This window comes from Chaetura pelagica, unplaced genomic scaffold (genome assembly GCF_000747805.2).
Source record: "Chaetura pelagica isolate M959 unplaced genomic scaffold, ChaPel_1.0 scaffold240, whole genome shotgun sequence".
NCBI classification, from domain to species: domain Eukaryota; kingdom Metazoa; phylum Chordata; class Aves; order Apodiformes; family Apodidae; genus Chaetura; species Chaetura pelagica.
The window spans coordinates 372508-382480 of NW_009951796.1; the positions used below are offsets into that span (position 1 = coordinate 372508).

Sequence of the window (9973 nt, forward strand, 5' to 3'; positions counted from 1 at the left end):
TTATTTTCCTGAGAGGTTAGACTGAAAACACTTCATCTCTCTCTCTTGACAAAGCCATATTCAGTGTTCTCAGTTTAATGTAAAGCACTAAAACTCCTCTAAATTATAAAAGAAAAAAACTGCCTAGACCACTACTAGACCATAGTATCATACATGAAATAATTTCTGCTGCTTTCCTCACAATTTTTAGATGGAATTATGGTTTATAGAATCCTTGAGCCATAAAACCTCCATTATATCCAAGGAAAAAAAGGCACATTCACAGTTATGAGCAAATTGGAATGGCTACACTATAAATCACTCCTGCCTCCTCTTAAACCAGAGCAACAGCTTTAACTTGGAAGGTTTGACTTGGAATGCCTGCCCTAAGTAAAATTTAATTTCCTTTCACATAGTCATCAGCGGGGACTAAGAAGAAAAACAGGGGCAAGTACATGTGTTTATTCTGTAACTTCTGAACATCTCTTTGGAGGTCCCTTCCAACCCCTAATATTCTGTGATTCTGTGATCTCATGCAGCAGGAAATGGGTTATTTCCCTTTAAACTGCTGCTGTACTAAGTTTATTTCCAAATATAAATCCTATGAATTGTATTTCAAGCCTCCGTATGAATTAGCTCCCACCTTTCCCAACATGTACACTGAACTTGACCTAATTTCTGCTCAGAGCATGAAGCATCCAGCATCATCATCCTCCACAGCACCTGGAGGTCCTGCAGGTCTGCACAGCTCCAGCAAGTCTTGGGTCAACTTGCCTCCATGCTCAGGACCTCCCTAAATGAAAGAGCACCTTGGAGTTTCAGAGCTGCTTCCTCAGTCAACAGTTGTTACATCAAAAATATTCACCACCTAAGAGGCTTGGTTTTCATCTTCATCCTAATCCTTTGGTTTTAACTATTTATTGCAAGGGATTTGGTTTTAAAATGCCAAGCATGAAAAGGGCTTGTTTCTGTGAAGCTCACCCAAGAGGGAATTGGATGAATTTTAAGACTTGCTTCACGAGCTTTCAGAACAGACCATATCTTATCATTCAGAAATAGGAATAATTATAATAATTCTAGTGCAGAAAGATTATGACATTACAACTCACACTGCAACTGCACATGTGCTCTAACAACTTTTTCCTACTGCAATCCCAACTCAGACTAACAAAGGTGCAATACTAAGGCAGACTATCAAGATCATAGGTAAACAACACCTGTGTTTGATATAAAAACCAGCAACTTAGTGTCCACTTCTGGACACTTTCAAAGCCACAGGCTATTTGGGCCACAAAAAACAAAGTGGGGACATGTGGCTAAAAAAGGAGACAGTGCCTGCAAAATCATCTTTTTCTTCAGTCAGTGAAGCTGTACATTAACTAAGAGAAAATAGGGAGGTATTTATTACACTGAACCAAAAGCTAGGGAATCATTGCTGTGCAATCTTAACTAGTTACCTGCATTCCCAGAAATATTTCCACCTAAATGATGCTAAAACTTTGCTACATAGTTAAGGTGATCATTCTTCCAACTCTTAACTGTTAAGCATGTAAGGTCTTGGTGGTTTACTTGCATTTTTATCTCTCAGGAATGTGGGTGTTGCTCTTTCCACACCCTCTGCAACAAAACTTTCCATTACTCATTTCTGAACAGCTGTTAAGAAATAGCTGGTGCCTTATCATTTCTATTTGGTTTGAGGCTTTTTCCTTAGCCTTCAATTTCATTTATCAGCCAGCATTTTTTTCAAATATTCAACAGAAGGTTGAGAATAAGATGAGGTGAAGAAATAACTCTTTATAAAAACAACTAGTATTAGAAGACTATTTTCACTATAGCTAACCATACCTTGTTGATTGGTTAGACAGAAGTGTTTAATTATTCTTAAAGAATATGAAGCACAAGTTAAAAGGACAAGGAAAACAGCCTATTTGTTGAATGAGGTGAATTAGATTTAATTTGTAGAAATTTTAGCATAATATAGCAAGATAAAATGAAATAATGAGTTTTGTATATTAGCAAGAAAACATATCTTGAATAACATTTGAATCTTTTTTTTAATAGGGATTTAAATACCAAAGAGTGAAGCTGACACTTCATGAAACAGGTTGTCAACAAAACAGATACTATTACCAAGCTGTCTTCTGCCTTTCCTTCCTCATATTAAACCCCCAAAATCTTTGCATAGCTTACTACATACACAGAGAAATTACATTAGAAAAAACACATTAAAAGAACTGAAGAACAAATTAGCAAGTTCAACACAGCCTCACTTAAAACTCTCATGAACAAAGTGTCTCAGAGACAAGAAAGTAATGACAGGTGCTGGCATGTTAACAAGGTGAATGAATACAAATTTAATATGAAGGCACAGGGAAAACACTGGACAACAAGAAAAGATTGGTTAGAGAGTTTAATGCATGGAAAACCACAGATTAACTGTAGTTCTCTAACTACTTTATAATTTATTTGGTAGCAGTAGTATGTGAATAAATGCCTTATAGCACAATCCATGACTAGAGAGTTGGCAGGGCAACGTTCTCCTTCTTCTATCAGTGTTGTTTTTCCTTCAAGTATCTATCGCTAAACACTTGTGTTTGTCTGCTACAAACCAATACCAGAGATATTACACTGTCTTCAGAGAAAACAACAACAGCTTCATCTTACTAGCTGGAAACTAAGTCCCAAAAAGCAGTATTACAAATTCTGACTGTTAAAATTCTGGGGATAGAAGCAAATAATCTCTGTCAATAACCTTAGCATTGTTTATTATACTCGCTCCACTTGTCAGCGGGACAGTCTTTAGATGATTTTTAAAACTCAACTCGCGTGAACGGAAGTTCTCAGTCTACAAAATCCATAGCAGAATGGTGGGCGAGAAAGAAGGATCTAATAAAATTAAGAAAACAAGGTCTAAATTCTGTAAACTAACTGTAGAATGATGGATGTGTCCTTGGCTTTATTTTTTCCAATCAAAAGCAGCCTCTGAAGTGACATGCTGCATACAAAAAGATATCAAAGACCATTTCACATGTCTACTCATGTTTCTACTGTGAGATCTATTTTCAGTTTGCAAGTTCCTAGCACTAATTTAACTCTTTTGAAAAGGAAAGAGCCACCCATGACCCTCTCGACAAGTGCTGTTGTCCCCAGGGTTGACCATATTCATATTTGCAGACAATTGGAGCAACGAGGCTCGTCTTTAAAAACTCGTCTACCTGTCAGTCATAAGGAACAGTTTCCCCATTCTCTGAATTGCTTTTACATCAACTCATACAATTCCTACTTCAGGCTCATTACACATTATTCTATCATAGAAGTTTTAGCCACAGCTCTTGACACGGGCAACACAGCTACTTACAGAATAAAATCCCTCTCTGTGCTATTCTACAGATCAATGTTTTGGACATATGTCTCTAGCTGCCTGCATACTTACATTTCTGTCATGGAATCATCAAAGAACAATCACTTTAAATGCATGAAAATTAATTCTGGAAAGCACACTAGCAACACTGCTTAACTAAAACACTGTTTAGGTATTAATGAGGTTTTTTGGTTTCTTTGGCTTTTAACAGTCAAGGACTTAAGTCAACAATCATCAAATCCAGAGAGGGCTTCAGTTGGAATGGATGAAGAAAACAGGTTAAGCATTACAAACACACACTCCTTTGCAGGTATTGCACACAGTACTAAGCAACAAGATCAAGCACATGACTGGTGTGGTTTACCTTGGCAAGCGACACTTATGGACTGATTTGACTTAAAGAAGTGTACTATAATGTTTTATAACCAATAATGACAAATTAAATAGGGTTTGGATGCTTCTCCAAATTCATGCACAAACAAGGGTTAAGCCACGAATATAAACCCTGCTGCTGATAGTGCTTATAATTCTGAAAAAAAGATTAAGTTACATTTTGACAGTTCTGTTTGGTGGCACATTTTCAAAAGCTTTCAAGATTTCACATCACCTTTTGGAATCACTATGAAAAAACAACAGGCTGAAAAATTTTATGTAGTATTCTCCAATTTTTTTATAGCATAAGTAATTTTAGGCTGCAACGTCAGGCAAAAACTGAAGGCACCACACATGCTACTGCATACAAATCTGAACAGTAGGTATTGTTCTATCAGAGCAAGGCATTGGCAAAGCAATTCCAATTCTGAATGATTTTTAGTTCAATTTGTGTTTTTTGCAGATACATCCTATTGTCAAGCATAAGATAACTCAACCGCTTGTACAAAGCTGAATGGAGAATGGTTATCCATTGGCTGGCATTACTCATACAGGAAGATCTCCTGTTTGCTCAACTACTGCCCTGGTGAGTTTTGGATCTGTTTGCTCAACTACTGCCCTGGTGAGTTTTGAAAAATGACTCTCATTTTCAGTCCCTTTAGCACTGGAAGTTCCCCGAGCAGTACTGAGCAGAGCTGAACATGAAGTTGTGCAAGGAAAGCATGGCATCCTCTTACTTGGAAAAGATTTCAGTTCTCATGGCCAGAAACCCAGTTAGTTTTGCAGTGCAATGTAGAGAGTTGGGTTTTTACTGCTTAAGCAAGAAGCAAGGGGTCTGAAAAATTTGGTCTCCCAAACAAGAGTTCCAAAACTCCAGAAAGGTGGACAAAAATTAAGTTGACTGAACTTGGGGATTTAGGTTACTTTGCTCAAGTTAACTCTTAAGAAGATATTGTTTCCTCAAAAGTTTTTTTATAGAAAAAGAATTACCAAGGCAGCATGGCTGAGATCCCAATTTTTCCACTGAAGAGGATTTCTGAACTCCCTGCACTAGCACAGTGCTAGTGAGTGCTAGCTCCTTCTGGCACTGTACCTCTGGCAGGGACTGGAAGGACTACTTGAAAAAGCAAACTATTATTTGTATTTAGTTGTTTTGAAACAAACTCATTATTGGAAGCAGCTAACATATTAAACATCAAGACTGGTTATACAGTGCTTATTTCAATGATTTCACTATAAAAGAAAGATCTTAATCAAAGCATGAATTATGTCTTTTAAAAAGCTTTGGCCAAGGAGATCCAGCCACACTGTGCCCACACCAGCTCTTCCCACATTCAACTAACTTGCTATGCAACCAGCTCACTACGAGGTGGAACTGCAAAAGAGCCCATAAACAAACCGAACATACATACTGAGATCTAAAAGGAGAAACCCAACACACCTGTGCAGAAAAAGTAAATATAATGTAAAGTGAACTAATCCCTATGTACAGATCCTAAGACAGGCAGGCTGGAAATATCACACTCATATTATGTTATTTCCAGTCCCTGCTGACTCAATAGAACTGAAAATTATTACAAATAAATCAGGAAAATAATCCTCCCAATACTATCTCCTAAGAGACTGAATGTGGAGGTAACACGAAACACAAGGGGACTGGCACAAACACAGGGAAAACAGCTTTTAAAAAGATCATATAAGAACATGGCCATTTCTCCTACTAACTCCACACTTACAAAACTTGTGAGTAATGCTCCACTGCTCTGATTACTGCTAAGCAGTGACTAAGCCGCAGCTTCTGCATCAGACATTTAAAAATATAGGAAGCTTTTCTACAGGGACATTGCTGAGGAGCAATACAAGTAAAAGGAAAACATATGTTCAAGAAAGAAAGCAGATATTCTCACTACTTCCCATATGAGGTGTTTTGGGAAGCAGAAAGGAGGCCAGCTCTATCACACAAAGGCACAGATCTTCACTGGGGCAGCCAGCAGGTTTTTCAGGTCCCACTTCCCATCCACAGAATATCTGTAGCTGTTCTCTCTGCATTTCCAGTTCCCCATGGTGAAGTATTTCATTCTGGTTTTATAGTGCCAATAAATGTTCACATGGATTGAGAAAAAGAGTAATTTTTAGGTGCTACTACATTTTTTGGAGTTTAGAATACTGTTTAGATTTCTCTGTGGCAAGAACCTTTCCTGTATGCCTTAGAAGAGGAGGACATCTAAAAGTCCTTCACAACAATCAGGCTGCTTCTGCATCCCTTTCAAACTTTCCTTCTGAAGCTAGTCAAGGAAATCCAGGAAAAATAAATCTTATCTTGATGCAACACTAACACAATCAGATCACTGATCTGACCAAAAACATTGGTCAGCAAGGACTCATCAAGCATTTCATTTTTGTTTGAACTGCTCATAAGCTTTCTCTCTTGTTACAATATTGAAATACCTGTGACTGCCACATGTCACTCCAGACTGACTCAACATGTCAAACACTGAAGGAGGACCAGGAGCTAGTTTTTGTAAATAGTGATGTAAAAGCTATCAGTAACAAAATAACTTGTTTCAAAAGACCAAAAATGCAGGTTTTTCCAAGATTAGGCACCTATCTGACCACAGCAGAGACTGCTCACACTCTTCAATAAAATGTTCCGTTCACATCCAAGATACAAAACAACTAAATGATGGCACGAGAGGAAAACTAGCAGCTAAGAATAGACCAAAAAATTGAAAAAAGCAGGCACCAGTGTTTCTCTCACTGAGTGCAAGCTTGTTTAGCAACATCACCACTGACACATCAGTCAGTGTCACTAACTGTATAAATGCACAGTGCTTAACTACAGCAACCACTCAAGTTGAGCATAAAAAACCAAACCCCTCCCTGGAAGGCTGTCCTGGAATTGTCACAAGAAGGAATAAAAGGTTACAATTTCTCAGCAATTTCTCCTGCAAGAAGCCTTTGTAGCATAGGATTTATCATTGTGTCCTTGTTCCAATAAGCTTTTTGACCTTTTAAATCTCTGATCACCCATTTCCCTACTACAGGAACTCTCTGCTGTGGCCTCCTAACATAGGGCAAGATGGATTTTGGCCAGCAAGAGGAGAGAGACAAAGGAAGAACAAGAAGAGGAACATCTTCCTGACCAGAAGCTATATGCTGATGCCTTTTCGAGCCTCAAGTTAACAAACAAAAATTTATCTTAGATCAAACTAGAACTTTCTCTGCACATGACACGACTTCTGTCTCATCAGGTATCTGTTGCGGACAAAGGTTTCTTCTGGCAGATACTTCACTCTACAGGAAAACATCTGTAAAAAACTGAGACAAGCCAACTGACATGAGCTCTGACTGCAGGGAAGGAAACTCCAGCTGCCTGTTGCCAGAAGTTGAAATTCCAACTTTCAACTGTGCTCACACATAAAAAGGGTAGGCTTTTGATAACTGCTGAATAAACACAAGCCTGGCTGGCTCATGGTAAATCAACACAAGGAAATGACAAAACATTATGAGCATGTCCTCTTTTAGAAACTCTGACTGTCAAAATACATCAAGCTAACTTTGATCTCTTTCCATAAACTTCACAGTAGCAAATCATTAAATACCTATCATCAGTTGAGCTCCAAATTCTTAGTCAACAACCAGAGACAGAGCACACATGCAACTGCATTAAACAAATTCAACATACATCACCTTTTACTTTTAAGAGCAGACCTGCCACAGAAGTTGAAAGAACACAGAAGCATTGACCAAACATAATTTAAAGGGTATGCTATGTTTACATAAAATTGGTTAAGAATATGCCATCTTTGTTACTAACAACTTGAATACAAAGATGAGTAATGTTCAGCAGTACAAAAAGTACAAATTTCCAAGTCAGAAAGTGTCGTTACTGAAATAGTTTCCTCCATAAGGGTAAGTTTGCCTGATTTTTTTTTTTATTACTGGAGATACAAAAAAATTCTAGCATTGTACAAGAAACTAATCACTCCCACTGCTATTAAAGCAAGCCTTAACCTCTCAAGCACACATGCAGGTAGCTGCATGCAAGGAACATGCAAACCCAACACCTACCTCCACTTTCGGAAAGAAGTATAAGCTGGTAAAACAAACATCTTTCCCTTGACTTTCAGATGGGAACAGGGAAACAACTGCGTAACACCTGCTAAAAAGCCTACCTGTAATCTAATAATCCTAATGATCTCTGAATAGCTACAAAGTCAAATTCAGAAGGGTGAAAAATAAAGTTTCCTACTGCAAAAGAACTCGATACATGTGAAGAGGAAACAATTACATTTCTATATTTTTGTACTTCACCAGGTTTCTCCATACATACTAAAGCATTCCTTATTCCCCAAGGACTGACCCCATAGGCAAGAGCACCTGTAAAGTGCTAACACATTTTCCCACTTTGCAGTCAGGTGCCTTCTATTGATCCGCTGCTCAGAACACATCACAAAGAGTTATACAAATTCCATCTTCTGCCATCAGTCTGGTCACCAAGAATTTCTACTATCAAAGTAAGGCATGATTTTTTTGAAGAATTACTTCCCATTGACAATTCTTTGAAATGGAACAGAAAAGAGTAGGCAAAAAGAAAACCAGAAAGGGTACTAGCCTAACAAAACCAATCCAGAACTACAGTGTAACATACACTCATGGTATACAGTTCTTACTGAAGTATCCTGTCTGATATATGAAAACCATATTCCAGCTGCAACTGTAAGCATCAGACGTTTTTAAGAACACATAAAACCTCACAGATCTGAGCAACAAGTGCTGAAGTGCATTGATAAAAATACTTATGTAGCCATTTAGTTACTTACATTGTTGTTGCGTGTTTCTACTGCTGGGAATTTCCTGACTATGAATTTGACAGCAGATTCCAGGTTTTTGTCAATAAGATAGGATGGTTTGGCTTTGGGGTCCCCACATGCCTGTAAGAAAATACAATAAAAATGGAGTAAAATCACAATAATCCATCTAAAGCTAAGTGAGAGTTGCAAATCTGAAGACAAACTAGGAAGATTTTTTTTTTTGTTTTTTTTAGTGAGCAGGTGATAAAATGATAGGCAAAGTGCAGGGACTGTCACAGCTGAAATATGCAATGGGAAACAGTACAGAGATGCTCTTCTACTGAAAAAGATGCATGGAAGTATCAAAGCAGTTAGTGCAGAACAGCAGTGAGGGAAAAAACTCAATCCTAAAAGAAGGAGAAAAAAAATTGTTTCCTTTTAATGCTATTCCTGGTTTGAGGTAGTGTTGTATTCATCTGGAGTTAATACACTGTTAGAAAATTCAATCATATCATCAGTGCAGGGCACATTAAATGATGAAACTATGCTTTGTGAAACAAAACTAAAAGCCCCACCAATCTGCATTTAATTTTCTTTTCAACTGTTAACTGCAAGACAATTTTCCATCCCACAATAAAACCACCAATACTTGCCTAAAGTCTCCTATTTCCTTAGAGTTTTGCTCATTTCCTTTACCTACAGTAGCATAGGCTGTGCTTTAAAAGCAGCAAGCAAGACATATTATTCATCAAGTCTCTTCAGTAACTTTCACAGGTATCAGAACAGTTTCTGTGGACAAACGACTGAGAAGCATCTACTTTTGCCAGCTACAGCGCATGCTGCCAGACACACTTCTCAACTACTCTGACTAGCGAGCCATGCTACACCCTTGAGTTTGGAGCAACACACCAAAAGCACAGTTACTTACATGACGAAATTTGTGCTCAAATGGCATTTTCTCTCAAATATTCATTTACTTTTATAGTTCTCACAGGGATTTGCAAAGGAGATTTGTGTCTCATGCAAAACTAAATTACATGCTAGGCGTTCCTACGCAATACAGTGAACTCAAATGACAGCTCATTTTAGAACTTTTCCACATTGATTTCTATGACCAAGTTGCAGACTGTAGAGACAGAAGTCATGGAGTATGAGACCGATTCTGAAAGCGGGCAAGCGGGCAAAGGGAAGGTGAAAAGCTTTGCAAACCTTCCAAACTTGTCCTTGCTGGGAAAGCAGTGTAATAAAAAGAGAGAAAAATTACATATAAACAAATTACTCTTAAATTCCAAAATACGTTACATTTAAGAAGCTAGCACACTATTACCTACATCCACAAGAACATTACCACCATCCGTTACTCTAGGCAGCATACTTTCTACTGGATGGTGGTTATTCTAATACTCACAAGCAACTTTTTACATGTACTTTTTAGCAATAACTAGCAAGAACTGCAAAAAGTTCTTCC

The 9973-nt window shown here is 37.9% G+C and overlaps 1 protein-coding gene across 1 annotated transcript in view; it reads right to left on the minus strand.

Annotated features, from left to right (window-relative positions):
* NCKAP1 (NCK-associated protein 1) overlaps positions 1-9859 on the minus strand; it is a 46869-nt gene extending 37010 nt beyond the window's left edge. Inside the window, exons 1-3 of the mRNA XM_010007396.1 lie at positions 9854-9859; positions 9715-9732; positions 8536-8646 (exon numbers count right to left, since the gene is read on the minus strand). Coding sequence (XP_010005698.1) covers positions 8536-8646; positions 9715-9732; positions 9854-9859 — 135 coding nt within the window. The remainder of the gene's footprint in view (positions 1-8535; positions 8647-9714; positions 9733-9853) is intronic.
* Positions 9860-9973: the final 114 nt, after the last annotated feature.